The sequence below is a fragment of the Thamnophis elegans genome, chromosome 16 (assembly GCF_009769535.1).
Source record: "Thamnophis elegans isolate rThaEle1 chromosome 16, rThaEle1.pri, whole genome shotgun sequence".
NCBI lineage: Eukaryota > Metazoa > Chordata > Lepidosauria > Squamata > Colubridae > Thamnophis > Thamnophis elegans.
Window position 1 is genome coordinate 11,681,995 of NC_045556.1, and position 21,831 is coordinate 11,703,825.

General features: G+C 42.5%; 1 protein-coding gene across 5 annotated transcripts in view; it reads left to right on the top strand.

Moving 5' to 3' along the window:
* Positions 1 to 21,831, top strand: part of ADAMTSL3 (ADAMTS like 3) — a 194,071-nt gene that overhangs the window by 37,727 nt on the left and 134,513 nt on the right. For all 5 annotated transcript variants that reach the window (XM_032232505.1, XM_032232504.1, XM_032232507.1 and 2 more), the window contains one exon: positions 11,658 to 11,777. In XM_032232505.1, coding sequence (XP_032088396.1) covers positions 11,658 to 11,777 — 120 coding nt within the window. The remainder of the gene's footprint in view (positions 1 to 11,657; positions 11,778 to 21,831) is intronic.

Genomic DNA, 21,831 nt, shown 5'->3' on the forward strand with positions numbered 1-21,831 from the left:
TACATGTTTGAGAGATAGATAGATGATAAACAGATAAACAGATAAACAGATAAACAGGTAAACAGGTAAACAGGTAAACAGGTAGATAAATAAATAGATAAATAGGTAGATAAATAAATAGATATATAAAGTCTTTTCTACCTGCCAAGTACCCAGAATCTCCTTTGGAATGGATTATATGAAGTTCTGCTTCTTAAATGATTGAACAGGCTAGTCTAGCAGCCATAGGCTACCCAATTTCACAGATCTTCCAGTTTAAGGGAATCTAGAGAGAACGAAGAAGGAAAAATGAGAATGATATTGAGAATTGGGTGGAAGGGGAATCAAGAAAATGTGGGTTGCCACTTATAGAAAACCCAGCCACATCTGGCAATGCTTCTGGAGTCTGTGATCGCCTTGTTTTCTTTCCTGAAAAATACCTATGGCATATTCTAGCTGCACAAAAGTGCTAAGCTTCTTGAGTTATTGTGGAACATGAAGAATTCTTGGAGTGAGTACTGAGAACAGTTGTAGAAGATCCACAGAGAAAAGTATTTTTTAAGGAACCAGAAAACGTTGTGTCTATTAAAAGGGTGGGGCGCACAGATGAATGTCAAAAGCCAACAGCTAATCAGGAAACAGCCTGTGTTTTTGGGAGGTGGCCAATTAATTCTAGAGTCTCCCCAAATTTTGGCATCATCATCTCGCACTTGGAGAGAGTTGCCTGGCCTCGATTGGTCTTTTTAAATACTTATGTGATGTAGCAATCTATTTTGCTTGTCTCAAAAAATCCCGATACCTTGCTTCCATATGCTCAGGACGAACCAAAGGACAAGGGAACAAGTATGGCATGGATCCAATTCTGTTTGAACTGGGTGTTTGGGGATGAGTCATCAGATACCCATACACAGCGGTGAACGAAAGAAGGACTGGGACAAAACAGAACTTTTGAAAACCCAGGTCTACAACCAGAGTTTTCTGGGCAAAATGCCACCCACTAATTATTTTACCCAGTAATTCTGTCTCGGACAATGGCAGTGTCTAGATAGCAACTCTTGGCTGTGAACGTTTAGCTTGGTTGACGATGATTTATTACTATTATTAATTTAATTTGGAGCAAAGTAAGTTGGATGGACCCCCCCCCCCTCTTCTATTCTACCAGTTCTGAATGAAGTGGAAAAGGAACTAGCTCAAAAATCACCCACTAAATCCCCAAAGCCTATTTTAAATTTCTGGTTAATGCATTTCCTCTACGCATGTATACATAAACTTGAAATATTATGACCCAGCTGTCCAAAGAAATTGGATAAAGGCATTTTATGAAACAGATCACAACGAAAGAATGATCTTTTATATTAGCATTGTGGTAGTAGCTTGAAATTCACTTTGCATTGTCAGTGTTGCTAGGCAGCGTGAAGTAATGATACTTTTAACAGTGTGTTGGGGATGATAATAGTGTTGGTGAAGGAGCAAAACTGAGAATGGTGAAGTTGTTCTTTCAAATCTAATCATAGCCAGACATCTGTGATCTAACTTTAAGCCTTGCAACGGAACATTCTTCCCTAACTACACTTTAAATATAATAAGTTCTGATCAGCTTGTAGGCATTTGATGACATGCATATTAGCTTCAGAACATCAAAGGTCCAGGCAGTTTGGATGAATAGATATCGGGTTATTGTGCTCTAAAGTTCTCTACAAGAATCTGAACTACTAACAATCAAAGCAAGTTAGCGATAGCTAAGAGCCAATGGAAGACAAGGTGGGCAGAATTTAGATCTCTTGTGGGTGCGAAGGGACTCAAGACTGATGACACATTTGACCCTTCCCTCATCCTCGACATCTCCTGCAATGCATGAAGATGATTTTGTAGGAATCAAAGCCAAGAACTTCCAGCATAGAGAGCTTCGCTTTATCATTGCCAATGTTCTATCTTGTTCTCTCTTTCCCCAATGAAGAATTATTATAAGTAACAGTGGGTGCAGTAGTTAGAGTGCAATACTGCAGGCTACTTCTGCTGATCACGAGCCGTCTGCAATTTGGCAGTTCAAATCTCACCAGGCTCAAGGTTGACTCACCCTTCCATCCTTCTGAGGTGGGTAAAATGTGGACCCAGATTGTTGGGGGCAAGAGGCTGACTCTGTAAACTGCTTGGAGAGGGCTGTAAAGCACTGCTATTGCTATTATAGTCACAGATCAGCATTACAGCCCTAAAAATAAATAAAGCTAAAATAAAAGAAAGGCACATGTTTAATAATTGGTGGTGGCTTGTCGGAGGGGGGGGCAGTTACAGCCTGCCTAATTTTTCAGACAGTATTAACAAAATTTAGCTGCATTCAAAGGGGTTACATTGGACTAATCTGATAACAGCAATAGTATATAAAAAGATTAGTGCCTTTTGGATATTTTATCAGGTTGAGATGTTATGAGATCCGTGAATCCTTTTAGAATTATTTTTAATTTTAAAAAGATAATTATTCATCACTGTGATGTGTTTTCCTTTGGCCCCATTGCCAGGGGAAGATGCAACCAGTAGTAATGTACTACTAAAATAGTACTGCAAACTAGGGCATACAAAACCTTTGCTAGACCAATTCTTGAATACAGTTTGTCTGCCTGGAATCTGCACTGTATATCGGACATTAATACAATTGAGCGAGTACAGAGGTATTTCACGAGAAGAGAACTCCACTCCTCTGCTCACAATAGAATCTCTTGTGCCACCAGGCTTGAAATTGTGGGCTTGGACAACCTGGAACTATGCCGCCTATGGTCTGACCTAACCATAGTACACAAAATGGTTTGCTACAACATCCTACCTGTTAGTAACTACTTCAGCTTCAACCACAATAATACCCGAGCAAGCAATAGATACAAACTCAAGGTAAACCACTCCAAATTCGATTGCAGAAAATATGACTTCAGCAACAGAGTGGTTAACGCCTGGAATGCACTACTTGACTCTGTTGTTTTATCCTCAAACTCCCATAACTTTAACCTTAAATTGTCCACCGTGGACCTCACCCCATTCCTAAGAGGTCCGTAAAGGAGGCGTGCATAAGCGCACCAGCATGCCCACCGTCCCTGTCCTACTGTCCCCATTTATTCATACCCATTTCCTGTGTTCATATCCATGTTTATACTTTTGCCTGTTATCTCGTACATGATTGATAAACTAAATAAAACAAACAAATAAAAATAATAAATAAATGTTAAACTCAGGGAGGATAATACGACTGCTTTAGCAATAGCAGTTAGACTTATATACCGCTTCATAGGGCTTTCAGCCCTCTCTAAGCGGTTTACAGAGTCAGCATATTGCCCCCAACAACAATCCGGGTCCTCATTTTACCCACCTCGGAAGGATGGAAGGCTGAGTCAACCCTGAGCCGGTGAGATTTGAACAGCCGAACTGCAGAACTGCAGTCAGCTGAAGTAGCCTGCAGTGCTGCATTTAACCACTGCGCCACCTCGGCTCTTTCACAAAGAGTAGTATTTACTGGAGATAGTAATCAAAATCTGTGGGGAATGTGGATACCCACAGTCTTCTGTTGAACAAACACAACTTCAGGTGGCTGAGGTGAAGCCCTGAGTGGAATAAGGCAGTTGCTAAGTGGAAACTTGATCTGGGGGCAAAACAGCAGGAAGGAGGCAAGAGGAAGCGATGAGGTCCTTGAAGGCAGCAAGCAGAAGACCTGGGGTTTGCCTTTGACCACCGAAATGAAAGTTGCTATGAAAGTGTTGAACTGACAGCCCCGCGTTTGCAGTTGAGCCTCATATCCAGGGTCATTTGGGGTTGGTGAGCAGGGCCGCCAGGCAGAATTCCATGGGTGGAGTGAGCGAACTGACTTAGGGGTTAAATCCTCTGTTGCTGCTGAGAAAACCGGAGCTTGTGTGTTTAGATAGCTTCCCCTGGGTGGAGATGGGCTTAAGGCCTGAACAATTTCAGCTGGTTTGGGATTCTACCCAGTCACTTTTCACAATGCTCTGTTATTCATTCGCCCAAGTACATCCTTCATCCTTTAGGAAGAGCTAATTTGGCTGTAGGAGCCAAATTCCCTAATTCTTTTTTTTTTTCTTCAACGAGCAGAAGCATTGTGCCTTTTGCAAAATGAATGGGGGGAAAAATAGGGTAACTTTTTAATACCATAAGACTTGTAAGTTGCGAGACCACTGCAGTCATGTTGACAAAGTTAGAGCTAAATAATGGCTGGCTGTATGAAGAGAGAATCTGGAATGGCTGAAGACCAGTGAAGAGTTCAAGACAGGAGAAAGAGAAGAAACTGGACATCAGAATACCACCCCAACCTTCTAACCCTACTTAGAAGAAGCCCATGGCTGGCCTTGGTGGCAGACACTAGGATCTAGAAGACTCTTCATTGGGGAAGATATAGTTGCCAGGCTCACCACCCAAAGTTAGGAAGTTCTTGTGGAGAGCTTGCCTCAGAGGTGGTGTTTAGCAGGTTCTGACCAGTTCTGGAGAACTGGTAGGGGAAATTTTGAATAGTTCTCTGGCTGGCCACGCCCCATCTATTCTCTGCCTCCCAAGTCCCAGCTGATCAGGAGGAAATGGGGATTTTGCAGAATCCTTCCCCTGCCATGCCCATTAAGCCACACCCACCAAGCCATGTCACTCCCACCAAGCCACGCCCACAGAACCGGTAGTAAAAAAAATGGAATCCCAACACTCGCTTGCCTGGTTAATTACTTATTTCCCATTGTTTCTACTGCTTAAGCAAATTGGGGCCAGTGGTCCAGGTAACCAATTAACATCAGGCCTATGTGGTTGGGGCTCTTCCAACTCTCTGCCAGATTTGCAATTGGTGATACTGCATGGTACCAATCAAGAATGCTACCCTAAATAAACGTGGATTTCTTTATGGCCCACACTTATTATGTTTAGCAATAACTCAAGGTCCCAAAGAGCCGAGGTGGTACAGTGGTTAGGGTGCAGTACTGCAGGCCACTTCAGCTGACTGCTATCTGCAGTTCAGCGGTTCAAATCTCACCCGCTCAAGGTTGACTCAGCCTTCCATCCCTCCGAGGTGCGTGAAATGAGGACCCAGACTGTGGAGGCAATATGCTGACTCTGTAAACCGCTTAGAGAGGGCTGAAAGCCCTATGAAGCGGTATATAAGTCTAACTGCTATTGCTATTGCTATCTAATATTCATTCCTCCTCTTGTTTATCTCACAACAGGCAGGGGAAGTGAGAGGGTCTGGGCAAAGACACCCAGCTGGCTTTCATGCCTACAGTAGGACTAGAATTCACACTCTCCCAGCTTCTAGCCTAATGCTCTTTATGCAGTGGTGGGATTCAAATAATTTAACAACCGGTTCTCTGCCCTGGTGATTTCTTCCAACAACCAGTTCACCAAACTGCTCAGAAACTTAACAATCGGTTCTCCCAAAGTGGTGCAAACTGGCTTGAATCGCACCACTGTCTTTATGTTTAAATAAGAATCACCACACTTGCCTTACATTTTAAGGGTATATGTTCTGTATCATTTAAATCACAGTGCAACTGTGACACAGGCAAGCCTTTTATCTTCGGTTCAGGTTTTAAAATGTTTATCCAAGTTAAAACATAAAAGACAACCGGCTACAAACTTGACTTTTAAAATAATCTTCTACATGAACTACTCTAAATCCTGTCTTTACTTTCATCCTATGTTAAAGGAAGTGGATTGCTATTTAAGTCGAGTCTGCATTGCCAGAAACAGGATTGTTATTAAAGTAATTCACCAAAGGTTGGCATTCCTGCTTAAATCCATTTATATTCTACTAAAGTTGTTTTACCGAAAGATACCGTGCTCCAGCCGTCTAATCCTGTAATAGACTATTTTCCCAGGTGGGAGATTTCTTTTCCATTACCTGCCTTATAAATATCTAGCTGCTCTTTCGACAAGTTAATAAATAAAGGCCGATAAAGGAGAACATTTGTAGCTCTGGGTTGAAATGAAGGGGTCCTTGGTGTTCTCTGAGTTTGGTGGTTTCCTTGCAGAAGTTTCATTATGCAAACTAGGTAACATAATCAAGTCTTTAAATATATTGGTCATTCTTTTTTATTTACACTGTTTTATCAATTCTGAAATATTCTGCAGGCTTTTTAAAGGATAGGATGGGTCTATCAATTAGGGATATTTCTATCCTCTCCTCTCCTTATTCCCTATTCCCTATTCTATTCTACTCTGCTCTGCTCTGCTCTACTCCACTCCATTCCTTCTCCTGTTCTATTCTATTCTATTCTATTCTATTCCATTCCATTCCATTCCATTCCATTCCATTCCATTCCATTCCATTCCATTCCATTCCTTCTCCTGTCCTGTCCTATTCTATTCTATTCCATTCCATTCCATTCCATTCCTTCTCCTGTCCTGTCCTGTCCTGTCCTGTCCTATCCTACCCCATCCCATCCCATCCCATCCCATTCCATCCCATCCCATCCCATTCCATTCCATTCTATTCCATCTCCTGTTCTGTTCCGTTCCGTTCCATTCCATTCCATTCCATTCCATTCTATTCTATTCCACACTGTTCAGATTTGACTCAGTGGTGGGTTTCAAAATTTTTTAGAACCTCTTCTGTAGGTGTGGCCTGCTTTGTGGGAGTGGCTTGCCGGCCATGTGACCAGATGGGAATGGCTTGTCAGCCATGTGACTGGGTGGGAGTGGCCTGCCAGCCATGTGATTGGGTGGGCGTGGCCAACTTGCAAAATGTGGTGAAACTCACTTAACAACGCTCTTGCTTAGCAACCAAAATGTTGGCTCAGAAACTCTGCCATTTGAAGCACGCAAGTCTTAAAGCTGTCAAGTTACAAGACCCTTGCACCCCTAACCCTTTGGAAAAAAAAACCCAGGGGTGCTCAAACTTGACAGCTTTAAGACTTGTGGACTTCAACTCCCAGAATTCCTCCTCTCGTTCTTCATCTTGATGATGGGCGGACGGGGGGGGGGGAGGGAGCTGGAACCGGTTCTAAACGGCACTGTAGATTTGTGGAACCTTTTCTATAGAAGAGGTTAGAACTGGCAGGAACCCATCTCTGATTTGACTGTACAATTTCTCAAGCATCTTTTGTCCGGTAGCCCATAAATCTAAATTCTGATGGCATCTTTCCCACATACCATCTTCCTCTTATTTATATTTTATTTCTTTTTTACTGTGACAGTCCATTCTTCAAAGATAAATTGAGCCTATACTGTTCCTTGTGGAATCACTTCAGTAGATTTCGGTTTTTGCTTTCTGCTCCGACTGTTTGGGGTCACTAGCAAAAGATAAAAAGGGCTTGGGATAACTCTGCTGGTTGCTTTTCTGTGGTTTTTGTCTTTCATCAGCGGTATTCATCATCTTTCCTTCTAACTGGTTGTACTCCCCAACTCCCACTGTAGACACTAATACCCATCTTTGTCTATTTTCTTCTTATCCTTATACACTCCATGGAAATCTTTGTAGGGAACATTAACTTCGTTTTACTCGTAAAGCCCCTGAAGTTTCCCTGTTTATGTTCTTTGCCAGAAATTTAAGAGAGAAGATAGAAGCAACCTTTTAAGAAGAAGGTTTATTTATTTAATTTATTGTTATGCGAGAATTGAATAAGAAAAAGAAAGTCCAAATTATTGAATGTCCAATGACAAATTCCGTTCGCCTATTTTCTGATCGTTCTTAGAGATCAGAAGAAGAAGAAAAAATCAGAACTGTTTTTATATTTATAAATGATAAATTCGTATGTGGGGTAAAACGGAATTTTACCTTAAACACACTCGTTTTAAGCAGTGCCCAAACACAAAAGATTATGATTGAGGGATAAGGAAAGTTTAGCTAATGAATTCCAGGAATTGGCATTTACTTTGACTGTATTAATTATAAAACAAGTTTTATAATAGCAGAATTTTCTGCTCTGCAACACCTACCAGGCATCTGTTTTCTGTAGCCCCAGGTGGATGCTTATTTCCATAGGCTTCAATTGTTTTGTAGCTGCTCTTTTTAAAAGATCGGTAGTCCTTGACTTACAACCACCATTGAGCCCGAAGTGCACGTGTTGCTGAGCAAGACATTCCTTAAGTGAGTTTTGCTCCCATTTTACCACTTTTCTTGCCTCAGCTGTGAAGTGAATCACTCCCATATTTAAATGAGTCACACGGTTGTTAAGTGAATCTGGCTTTCCCCATTGACTTTGCTTTTTCAAAAGGTCGCAAAAGGGGATCACATTATCCAGGACACGGCAACCGTCATGAATATGAAGCAGTTGCCAAGAGTCCGAATTTTGATCACGTGACCATGGGGATACGGCCACGGTCGTAAGTGTGAGAAATAGCATAGTATCGCAATAGCACTTAGACTTATATACTGCTTCACGGTGCTTTTACAGCCGTCTCTAAGCAGTTTACAGAGTCAGCCTCTTGCCCCCAACAATCTGGGTCCTCATTTTACCCACCTCGGAAGGAAGGAAGGAAGGCTGAGTCAACCTTGAGCCTGGTGAGATTTGAACTGCTGGCATGAACAGAGGGAAGGAAGGAAAGGAAGGGAAGGAAGGAAGGAATAGCAATAGCACTTAGACTTATATACCACTTCACAGTGCTTTTACAGCCATCTCTAAGCAGTTTACAGAGTCAGCATATTGCCCCCAACAATCTGGGTCCTCCTTTTACCCATCTCGGAAGGCTGGAAGGCTAAGTCAACCTTGAGCCTGGTGAGATTTGAACTGCCAAACTGCAGCTAGCAGTCAGCTGAACTATAAGGTCCCTTCTGACTCTGATAATCTGAAGTAGCCAGCAGTACTGCACTCTAGTCACTGCGCCCCCTTGGCTCAATGACCACTGACTTATGACTCAATGACTTATGACCATTTTTCACACTTATGACTCATAGTCACAGGATCAACATTCAGCTGCTTGGCTCTTGACTCATATTTATGACAGTTGCAATGTCCTGGGGGGTCGGGGGTCGTGTCATCCTGTTTGGCGATCTTCTTGACAGCAAAGTCAATGGGGAAGCCAGATTCACTTAACAACCGTGTTAGTAATTTAACATTCGCAGTGACTCACTTAGCAACCATGGCAAGAAAGATTGCAAAATGGGGCAAAACTCCCTTAACAACTGTCTCGCCTTAGCAATGGAAATTTTGGGCTCACTTGTGGTCATAAGTCGAGGACGTACCTGTACTACGGGAATCCAGATTTCCACCCTTCAGAGATCCAGAATCCCCCCCTTCAGCAGGACAAAATAAACCCAGAAGCAAAATAAAGATGCAGTATGGATAATAAAGACCAGCCCCCACAACTTCAACAAGAGGTTGAGATTTCTCCAAACAACCCCGTACAGAGGTTGTTTGGTCCTTAAATTCTTCAAGCTCTTTCTCCAAACTCTTGTTATAAGACGAGAGCTATGCATAGTCTGTTTACATTCTCACGTTAAATGTTTCTTAACAACGTTTTTGTAAGAAAGCTCCTTCCCACAGGTTTTTTTTCCCCCCTCAATGGAAGACTAGCACAGAAATGAGAAAGAGTTTAAAATAAACAATGGGCTTTATCCATCTTCAGCTTTAGAATAACTACATAACAGGCACCGACATTTCCAAGTATGTTATACAGGCTCTTCTGCTTTGTATTGGCAGAAGGTTGATATCGCTCCATTGTTTTAAGCAAGATGTAAAATATCCTTGCAAAGTACTTTTAGGGACTGAGAATACTGTTAGTTTTTCATAATGTTGCGTAGGGAGTTGACTGCTGTCTGTTTTGATCCGGTATATAGAGATGAAAATGAAATAGCATTTCCCCCCACAAGGCCAGTTTTTAATTCCAAGTTGTAAAAATCCCTCCCATGTTCAAATGCATTACGTATTTATTGGAAAGGAAAGTTTTGCATTCAGACAATATTTATATTACTTGCAGTTTTTGGATGCTGTATACTTGCTTTTGTCTTAAATGTTATTCTATTCTTAATAGCATTTACTAGGTTGCTATTACTATAAAATTGAATCCGCTTGCTTGCTTCATTCCTTCTCTCTCCCCAAAATTTATTGCGTGCTTAATAGTCAAGCCGGTAAAGCTTGCAGAAGTGTTTCCCATTCTAACAGGTAATCTCTTGGGTTGAATTTTTCCATGCTCCTGGCTTTAATTCAGATGGCTAGAGTTGAATAGAACAAAGGTAATAATAAAAGACTGCCACATTGGCTTCTATGGACGATAAATGGCTTGCACTCAATGGGAGAAAGCTTTCTGGAGAGTGTAGCTTATTCAACAAGCAGATAACAACAGCAAGGACAGTAATGATGTAATACAATGGTGGACTCAAGAAAAGTAAGAATACTAAGAACCACCTTTGGTGGGAAGGTAACAGGCCTCCGTGCATGTTTGCATTTAGTCATGCCGGCCACATGACCACGGAGACGTCCTCAGACAGTGCTGCCTCTTTGGCTTCGAAACGGAGATGAGCACTGCCCCCTAGAGTCGGGAACGACTAGCACATATGTGCGAGGGGAACCTTTACCTTTTATCTATGTTACACTAAATCTTGATTTTGTACATATGAATAAACCCACTTGTCTGGTTCTCAAATTGTGCTCAGTCATAAACTAGGCTCAATACACCACAGAAATCAGATTTACACAATTTTGAAGCCAAATCTAAATACATTTATTTATTTAACCTGGGTCCTCATTTTACCGACCTAAGGAGGATGGAAGGCTAAATCAACCTTGAGCTCCAACAGGATCGAACTCTAGGTTGTGGGCAGAGTGTTGCCATGAGAAATGTACTCTACTTGAGAAGTAGGGGAGAGGTAAGGGAAGAAGGAAGGGAAAGGAGAGGAGGAAAGAAGAAAGTAGAGAAGGGAGAGAGGGAGAGAAAGGAAGAGAGGAGAGGAGATGAGAGGAAGAGGAGGGAAGGAAGGTAGAGAGGAGAGGAAGATGGAAGGGAGAAGGAGAGAAGGAGAGAAGGAGAGAAGGAGAGAGGGTACGAAGGGGAAGAGGAAGGAAGGAGGAGGAGAGAGGTAAGGGAAGAAGGAAGGGAAAGGAGAGGAGGAAAGAAGAAAGTAGAGAAGGGAGAGAGGGAGAGAAAGTAAGAGAGGAGAGGAGAGGAAGATGGAAGGGAAAAGGAGAGAAGGAGGGAGGGTAGAACGGGGAAGAGGAAGTTAGGAGGAGGGGAGAGGTAAGGGAAGAAGGAAGGGAAATGAGAGGAGGAAAGAAGAAAGTATAGAATGGAGAGAGGGAGAGAAAGGAAGAGAGGAGAGGAGATGAGAGGAAGAGGAGGGAAGGAAGGTAGAGAGGAAGATGGAAGGGAAAAGGAGAGAAGGAGAGAAGGAGAGAGGGTAGAAAGGGGAAGAGGAAGGGAGGAGGAGGGGAGCGGTAAGGGAAGAAGGAAGGGAAAGGAGGAAGGAAGGAAGCAGAGAAGGGAGGGAGAAAAGGAAAGCAGAAGAAGGTGGTGTCAAAATAGGCGAGGGATGGTAAACAAAACAACCCGAATGGAATATTACAATTCTATAAATGGAATGATAAATGTATTAGAATTACGAATGTAAAAAAAAGAATAATAATTATGTGAATGTATATATAGAGAACAAAAAATGAAAAAAAAAACTTTATTTTTTTAAAAAAAGAAATATACTCTACTTGTCTTTAAGGGTTCGGTTCCCCCGCCCTTTCTTCTGAATCTGTAACTCACTATCTTGCATTCTTTTACAGGCAACCGCAGAACAGCTGCAAGATGCTTACTTCCTGCCTGAATTTGTCCTTTCCCCGCAAGGAAGCTTCTTAGAAGACACTGCAGGGGAGCAGTTCCTTACCTACCGCTTTGACGATCAGGTTGGTCTGCTGAATGTGAACTGAGGGTGATCCTTTTGTTCAATGCTGGGAAGGCCCCCGCTTGTTGTCTATGGAGATTTTCAGTCATCCAGGTCATGGTTGCCCCAAAGGTGCTTTTTCAAGAGGCAACTGGACTTTCTGGGCTTTTCTTTGAAGACCTTCCATTCCCCCACCATCCGGTCAGAGCCGAAGAAGCTTCTTGGTTGAGAAGCCAAACGTCTTCAAAGAAAAACAAGGAAGTCCAGTTGCCTTTTTAAACAAGCCACCTCTGGGACAGAATCCCATAGCAATAGCAATAGCAGTTAGACTTATATACCGCTTCATAGGGCTTTCAGCCCTCTCTAAGCGGTTTACAGAGTCAGCACATTGCCCCCACAGTCTGGGTCCTCATTTTACCCACCTCGGAAGGATGGAAGGCTGAGTCAACCCTGAGCCGGTAAGATTTGAACAGCCGAACTCTGAAATAGCCTGCAGTGCTGCATTTAACCACTGCGCCACCTCGGCCCATATATTCCTGAGTCTCTATTCTTGAAACCAGATGGGGAAATTTTTCCTCAAGGACTCTCTAAAAGAATGCAAGTGATCTCCTTCGTTCCCTACCATCCAGTCAGAGCTGAAGAAGCTTCTTGGTTGAGAACCCAAACGTCTTCCAAGAAAAACCAGAAAATCCAGTTGCCTCTTGAAAAAGCACCTCTGTGTCTCTGCTTGATGGTGTGATGGGCTGGTGCTGTGTTGGTTGCCTCTATGTCTAAGCCAAGGCTATTTCAAATAGTCCTTATTTAGCAATTATTTCATTTAGGGACATGTTGATGAAAAAACAACAACTTTATGCCCAGTCCTCACACTGACTGAGGACTGAAGAGCAAAGGGAAGCCGAAGTAAGATCTTAAACAGAGTTGAAATTTCACTTAGCAACTGCTTCACTCAGTGGCTGAGTTGCAGGCCCCAATTGAAGTTACTAAACGAGGGCTATCTCTATTGCCCTTAGAGTAATGGAAAGCTACAAAAAGTAAAAAGAGCTTCCCAATTAAATTAACCCCTATCAGAAAGAGGAGGTCATCTCAGTCTGCATAGGTAGGGGAAATTAAGAATCTGTGAGCAGAAGGCAGCCATACAAATGAGTCGAGAAAAGTCGTAAAGTGGGGCAAAACTCACTTAACACATTTCTCACTTAACAACATACATTTTGGGCTCGATTGTGGTTGTAAATTGAGGACTACCTGTACTGCATAAAAATGTCCTTTTATGCAGAGCTGATTCAGATTAGTTTTGTCTGGGTTCATTCATAAGTCCTTTCCATTCCATTTCCACATTGATCTGCGAGTGCCGGGGCTTGAGTCAAAGATCTGCATACTTTGATGATGAAGTTAGTAACATAATGTGTTTTAGGCACAACTTGGGAAGTTTGTAAAAGCCAAACAAAAAAAAATCACCCCATTTTTAAAGAATGGCAAGAATAACTCTTTTCTCAAACATATGTTAATTCAGGAAGTGGTTTCCTTTGAAATGAAGATCAAATTGTCTTCAGTAGTCATCCAAATGTTTTTACAAATGAATTTCTTATAATCACCTTCCACAAATCATAGTGACGTGTAAGAGACAGAAACACTGCAAACTAACTCTCATATTGTATTTTTTTTTAAAAAAATATGGAACGTTTGTAATATTCACAAAACCATCTTAGAGAAATCCCTAAATGCAGTTAACATTCCATAATTTGTAACTATGGAATGCAACCCTTTCCATATTTATTTTTTAAAAATATATATATATATATATTTGCAGGACTGGTTTATTTTGTGCTCGGTGAACTTTATGAAACAGTGAAATTAGAAAGGGAGTTACTAATGGATAAAGCAGGGACTCTTGAAAATAATGAACCATGCTTCTTCTTAATTAGACCGGCAATGCGTATTCCAGAAGCTGTAGATAATTGCGCTAAATGTGGAGTAGAGATATAATGGCAAAGAAAATAGCACGCAAGAACCTCTGTTCATTTTGGCAAACGATCTAAAGTTAAGCTGGGAAGTGTGTCTCAGGCGGTGGACATTAGTTTCTAACAGGAGGCCTCCCCCAAACACGTTGATCTCTGCATGAAATTGACGGGACTTGTACAGGGACACTTAAAACACAGGGGTAGCACAGTGTGAGTAATGCAGAGATTTAAAGGCTCCCCCACGCGCCAGTCGGGTAAACGGTTTCCTTTTTCCCTGCCCAGCCAGCCTGGCACCAGGTAAATTTTGTTCATGGCAACTGTTCTTTCCCTCAAGCATAGTCTGATATATGAGAATGATAGACATGCTAGTTTACAATTGTGGGGTCCTTGGTGCTCTCGGAGAGTCGTGGTTTTCTTGCTGTTGTGGCCTGCCAGTGGAGCTGGTGGTATACTCAGATAGTGAGGAGGTTGGGGAGGATCATGGGCCATTCTTGGAGTCTGGGGAAGGCTCTGATGAGGGCTCTGCGTCGGAGGCAGAGATGGGGCCAGGGCCATCCGACAGTTATCAGCTGCCTTCGGAGATCAGAGATCAGTGGGGCAGAAGAATAGCTGGAGCCTCTTCCCGAACTGCCAGGAGAAGGAAACAGCTAAGGAACAAAGGTCAACTCAGGAGTAAAGGAATAGGTGGACAGTGAATGGCCACTCCCATAGGGAATAAAGAAGAGCAAAAGGGAAGTGGAGTTTGCAGGAGACAATTAGTTCAATTCAACAGGGTGAAGATCTGTTCATGACCTCTTGCCAAGTAATTGCTGCTACAGCATGGTGTTTGGAAGATTTTATTTTATTTCATTTGTATGCCGCCCTTTTCCCTAAGGGGACTCAGGGCGGCTCACAACTCAAAAAGGGAAGGGGGGATACAAACAGTTTAACAAGAACACAAAACTATACATAGTTAAAAAGCACAGCAATCATACCATTCGAGATAGGGGCAGCGAATCTTTAGCCCCAGGCCTGTCGGAACAGCCAGGTTTTAAGGGCTATGCGGAAGGCCTGGAGGGTGGTGAGGGTACGAATCTCCACGGGGAGTTCGTTCCAGAGGGTCGGAGCAGCCACAGAGAAGGCTCTCCTCCGGGTAGTCGCCAGTCGACACTGGCCGGCGGATGGAATTCGGAGGAGGCCTAGTCTGTGGGATCTAATTGGTCTAGTGGAGGTAATTGGCAGTAGGCGGTCTCTCAAGTACCCAGGTCCAATACCATGAAGGGCTTTATAAGTGACGACATGAAGATATCGGTCTGGCAGCTCTCCAAGCCTGATAAAGGTCTGTAGTTGAGAAATCTCTTGAAAGACTGTTTCCTGGGACTTTGCTGGAGAGGAATTCCTTTTAATCTAAATAAAAGAGGTTTTTTCGGGATGAGGAGTCGGCTTCATGATCTTGGGAGGCCTAGGTCAGGACACTTGCAGATGTTTCATGCAAGTACACCAATGATATAACCTGGTTGGGTAATGAAACGTCTGCAAGAAAACACCCAGGCTCAGAGAGCACTGAGTCCAATCCTAGTTACAAATTATAATTTTCAGAATGGCCAAGTTTCTTGAAATACCATCTCTGTGGCATTTCCTGTGGACCTTCTTAGTTTGCTGCCAATCAGTTAAGATTTGAATGACTCCCTCATGTCAGGTTTTCTAAAAATGCCTTAATTGATTCAATTAATGCAAATCCAATGATGCAATCATTTAATGCCAAATAAAATCTCATCTCCTCTTTGGTTCGACCAGCCAGCCCACCTTAGCAGATGGGACTTGGGGCATCCCTCTTCTGCCTGATCAGAGAGGTAGAGGAGAGAAAGACCCATAAGTAAACCAGCCCCAAACCTTGAAGGCTTTAAAGGTGGCATCCAATACCTTGAATTGCAATAGCACTTATATGCCGCTTCGCAGTGCTTCCACAGCCCTCTCTAAGCAGCTTACAGAGTCAGCATATTTTCCCCCAACAATCCGAGTTCTCATGTTACTGACCTCGGAAGGATGGAAGGCTGAGTCAACCTTGAGCCTGGTGAGATTCGATCTGCCACATTGCAGGCAGCTGGCAGTCATCAGAAGTATGCAATACTGCAGTGTTTTTCAACCTGTTTTGTGCAAAGGCACACTTTTTTCATGAAAAAAATCACGAGGCACACCACCATTAGAAAATGTTAAAGAAATTTAACTCTGTGCCTATATTGACTATATATAAAGTAATTTTCCCACGGCACACCTTACACTATGTCACGGCACACTAGTGTGCCGCGGCACAGTGGTTGAAAAACACTGCAATACTGCACTCTAGCCACTGCGCCACCACAGATCTTTTGCAACCAGTAGCTTATCTGTTCTGACCCTCGTCGTTCCACACCAAAGCACACTCAGAGCCAAAGATATTTTACACAATTTATTAACAGACAGACAGGTCCTTGGCAGCAAACCAGCACAGACAAGCTTGGGCAGTAATCCAGCACAGATAAGCCCTGGCAGCAATCCAGCCTGCCAAGCTCACAAAAATGTTCTCCAACATTCATTCCTGCGTTGACTTTTGCAAGAGGGGCGTGTGCACAAGTAGTCCTTTTATAGTCTGGAGAGGAGCCTAATGGCCACCAGCTGAGTGCAATTACCTCCTGTAACTGTGCAACTGTTCCTGACGCCTATTAGCTCTTCGGTGCCGGGCATCCAGGAACAACTCACTGCTGACCTCAGGCTCATACTCCCTTGTCTCCTCCCCACTGGTCCAAGGCTCAAGCACCTCCTGGTGGCCAACCAGCTTCTCTGTGCCCTGCTCAGAGTCAGAACCCTGTCCAGGGTCCTCCACATCCTCCAGAGCCGACTCATAGGGCCCCTCGCTGTCAGAGTCCGGTGGCAGCTCCAATGGCTCCTGCTAGGCCACAACACTTATCTATAAAAGAGGTGAGAAGGTCTCTTATTGCTTTTTTTCCCCCCAATGGCCACAATGTGAGTTATACTGATGTGTGAATCAAGCCTTGATTGCATTCAGAGGAGAGCGCCTGGAAATCACTGGGACTTAAAACCTTTTCAGGATCCAACTGGCTTATTTCAGTGTGTCAGATTTGATTTAGCGAACATGTAGGGTGTTAGTTGAACTTTGCCAGTGACCTTATCCCTGAGAAACCTGGTGCCTGAGAAAATAAAATTAACCCAAAAAATAAATAAACACGATTTGCTGGGAAGAAAGATTTTAACAGCTCATCTTTACCCTTGCCCGTCACGCATGGTTTCTCTGTAGCTTTTGGTTGCTGCTTTCTATCTTTGCAACACAAATATTTGTTTCTTTGCTGCTACAATATTAAGGTACATTATCCAAAAACTATGGTTTTCTCTGAAGATAGAATGAAGAGCTATTTCTATCTATGTAATCTGGTCATTCATTGCTGAACTGGCATGTAATGCTGCTAAAAAGAATGTTACGGCTGCTTACATGGGTTTTTTTTTTCCAAATGTGTATCTTAAAAGACTTACTGTTAGATTGAAATAGAGACAAGTAAAATATTAATAGTAACAACCCAGAGTCTGTTCTACTGCAGCAATGCTGCGCATGGATTCATATTCTGCACTCATAGTTCATTATATTCAGCTTTGGTCTGGCAGAAGCACACTTATATTTCTAAGGATAGCTGTAAATGCTATCCTTTAAATGCAACCTTGTAAGTTAGCAGATGAAAAACCTTGCAATTCCACATCTTCTATATATAAAAGTGAAATACCACTCAAGCATCATCACGAAATCTCCAGAACCATAAAGCCTACAAATTTGAAATTTGGCACGTATGTTCCTCTTGGCTTCTAGGTGCTCACTAAGAAAGGATTTTTCAAAATGACCATCAAATCATTATATTTCTTATAGTATTATTAACACACTCTGATGCTAAGGAGTTCTACTCCCCCTCCCCACCTGAAAAGAACTCTGTTCCAACTGCCACTTGGGCCTGGGTGTGGCCAGCGCGTGACTCATCCATGCCTGCGGACTGGGAGTTTAGATATTCTACTCCCGCACCCCACCTGAAAAACGCTCTGATGCTAAGGAGTTAGAGTGAGGGAGAGAAGGGAATAAGATAGGAGAAGCCTCTATGGGGCAAGCCTGAGGGAGAGAAGGGGATAGGAGAGGACCAATGGGACCAGCCTGAGGGAGAGAAGGAGGAGAGGAGAGGCTTCTGTGGGGGAAGCTTGAGGGAGAGAAAGGGAGAGGAGAAGCCGACCTACTCATTTAGTTACAGTTTCAAGCTGTAAGTGTTTATTAAGCTCAATCACATAATTTTGTAGCGGAGCAAGGGTATTCCGCTAGTATCCATATATTATTCAATAGCTGAAGGGGGGAAAAAAGGGACGTTGATTTGCCCCCGAAGTATTTCTACAGCCCCTATTTCATTCTTGCACTGTAGTGGTTAGCATATTTCTAGCATTACTGAAGTAATATTATTTGTAGTGTGTGCTAGCAAGGGTTGGATATTTACTGAGAAATGTGTTTTAAGTTCTTGGCTGCAAAACTTGCTTTGTTCCTTTTGGAACCGTTCGTATTTGGCACCCAAAAACCATGCTCCCTCAATTATACACAATTACTGGAATTTAGGCACATTAAGCAACATTGTCGGTAATGCATTAAATGTGCTCCAGAGTTGGTGGCTAAAATTCTGACAGATTGCTGTAGTTGAAATTTAACATGTCCCAAAATCGATTTCTCTGTGTGATATGTGAATATTTTGTCTCTTAGACAGCCCTGATCAACACCCCCCCCCCTCCCCCAGATATCTTCCTGTTTATCCTGGATAATCCAAAAACTATGCATATGTTTAGGCTGGCTGTTGGGCAGCGTAAGAGGTTATCTACATTTTGCTCTAAGTAATGAGCATTGCCTTTCTAGAAACATCATATTTTTTTATTTTTTTTATTGTCGCTTCTGCCTTTCTAGGTTGCTCAAGAAAAACAGTTCCTCCCCCCCAAATATTAGTAGTGCTGGATAACTCACATACTGTTGTTTCCCCTCCCACCCCCAACATTCAGATACTGCTTCCAAGTACTAAAATCATTCCAGATGACAGACCACCAACAGTGGACATGAGTATGGGACTAATATGGTCATCTCCTTGATTCTGTTTCTTAACTAAGATCTAGGGCAGACTCTCCTAGCTTGATACCATCCAGCTGTGTTAGATTTCAACTCCCATTGTCCCTGATTCTTAGTCACTTTGGCTATGGGCGCTAAAAGACTTGGAAGATGAAAGGCTGAATGAATATACGATTTATTTCTCTTTGAAAAGAAACAGCGCTGAATGAGAAGTCCCGCGTAGGGTGGAGAAAGATCCTGCGGCAAGACAAGTGAGAATGGCCGCTCACTTTCCAAGTTTGGCCCTTCATGTTAATTTCTCCCTATCTCTGCAGATAAGCAGTTTCCTGGCAGTCCACGGCTCTCATTATCTGTATGGGAAAGTTGGATGGGGAGCACCCATTTAATGGGGAAGGTGCACAGATTTCTGAGTCTTCCCACACTTTTTAATGCATTGCGTCAAAATTGTATTACAGTACAGGCCAAGAAGCATTTTCCCCCTGGTTTTCTCCGTCTTTAATTTTCTGATCCTTTATCTCCCCCCGCCCTCAGGACATTCTCCAATTTTTCAGTGATAAAACCAACCGACTGTGCTTTCATTAGCACCTTTCTTCTAACTTTCACATTTGACCCATTTTTCTTTATACTTTGTCTCTTCATTCCTCAAAGTCAACTTTCAGTTCTGGGGCGAAATTCCATTTCACATCTAGCTTTCTGCTGCTCCTTGATTCTCGTTCACTTTGTCTCTTAAACTTTTCTATCCTGTCTGAAAAGACTCCAAGACATCCCCTTTGGGACTTTGTCCACCCCCACCTCATATCTTTGTCACTCTTTCAATTTAAAGGACTTAAGCAACAGAGACTGAATGAAAAGTCTCCCGCAACTTGAAGGGTCGAAACGATTTGAAAGTTTAGCATTTCACTGGTGACATTTAGGGATAATCCTTGACTTACAGGACGCGTATAGGACACGGTGGCTCAGTGGCTAAGACGCTGAGCTTGCTGATCAGAAAGGTTGGCAGTTCGGCAGTTTGAATCCCTAGCTCTGAGTAACGGAGTGAGCTCCCGTTACTTGTCCCAGCTTCTGCCAACCTAACAGTTTGAAAGCATGTAAAAATGCAAGTAGAAAAATAGGAACCACCTTTGGTGGGAAAGTAACAGTGTTCGGCATTTAGTCATGCCGGCCACATGACCATGGAGACGTCTTCAGGCAGCGCTGGCTCTTTGGCTTTGAAATGGAGATGAGCACCGCCCCCTAGAGTCTGGAATGACTAGAACATATGTGTGAGTGGAACCTTTACCTTGATTTACGACCACAACTGAGCCCAAATTTCTATTACTAAGTGAGACACATTCATTAAGTGAGTTTTGTCCCATTTTCTGACCTTTCTTGCCTGTTTTGCAATCATTGCGGTTGTTAACTTAGTAATAGCAATAGCCCTTAGACTTATATACTGCTTCACAGTGCTTTCCAGCCCTCTCTAAGTGGTTTACAGAGTCAGCATCTTGCCCCTAACAATCTGGGTCCTCGTTTTACACAACTCGGAAGGATGGAAGGCTGACTCCACCTTGAGCCTGGTGAGATTCGAACTGCCAAATTACAGCCAGCCGGCAGTCAGCAGAAGTAGCCTGCAGTACTGCACTCTAACCACTGCGCTACCAAGACTCTTAACACAGTTGTTAAGTGAATCTGGCTTCCCCATTGACTTTGCTTTTCAGAAGGTCAAATAAGGTGATCGGGACACTGGAGCCGTTGTCAAACATCCAAATTTAAATCACATGGTCATGGGAATGCTGCAATAGTCCTAAGTATAAAAAATGATTACAAGTAACTTTTTTCAGTGTCGTCGTAACTTCGAACAGTCACTAAATGAACTGTTGAAAGTTGAGGGCTACCTGTACTGACAATACAAGAAAATACATTTTTATTACTTTGGGCTTTATTGGATCTCAATTTACACAAAAAGACCCATTAACAGTCCAGTGTAAAATGTTTAACAGCAGAGAGCCTTAGCATATGCAGATCCATTCCCATTAAATGGAAATGTATTATTGCGTTCCGCTGAGTTGACTTGTAAATAAGCTTGTGTAGAATTGCAACGTCAGCCTGCGATAGTGTTTAAAACTGTGGGATTGTTTTCAAATTAAATATACATAGGCATACTGTGCAAATCTTTCATTTTAAGATGGCAGCAATGGAGAAGATCCAGCTTACATTACGCCTTTAAAAGTACTCTTGATTTTAATGCTCACTTTTGCTGATGATTTATATCCTGTCTTTGAACTAAAAAAGAATGCAAAGCAATTTTTAAAAGAGGCATTTGTAGGATTTTGTTGGACAATAGCAGAGTGTGCCACTTTTCAACTAGGGCTTTTTTTTTTTTTTTGGCCTGATTCTTTAATCTGAAGTGTGTAAAATATAAATGGAAATAATTTTTAAGTGGCTCTTCCCCTCTCCTAATGTGGTTTTTGTTTGTTTGGTTTTTAAAATCTGCTTGTTTGCTTTTTACACTAGGACAAAAACCGTTAAAAACAATATGGACAGATGAATAGAAGAGATTAGTTCTTTAATCGGTTGCAATGTGGTTTTGATTTTTTGGCAGTTCTGGTGGAATACGAGGACCAGAAAAATTTGTGCTTCTAAGTCAGTCTTATGTCATAGGAACTGTAACATAAATCAAGCCCTGGTGTTTTCACTTGAAAAATCACAGGTTTTTTTTTCTTTTTTTACTTTTTAGTAACTTTATGTGTGAGGTGAGCTTCTCAGTTGGCTGAGTTTCTGTTAACCACTTGTGGGCAGTGTGATTCACCCGCACATTGATTAGTTAGTTTACTTTATTGTCATTGCACCTCGTACAATGAAATTAAATGCAATAGCAATAGCAATAGCAGTTAGACTTATATACCGCTTCATAGGGCTTTCAGCCCTCTCTAAGCGGTTTACAGAGTCAGCATATCACCCCCACAGTCTGGGTCCTCATTTTACCCACCTCGGAAGGATGGAAGGCTGAGTCAACCCTGAGCCGGTGA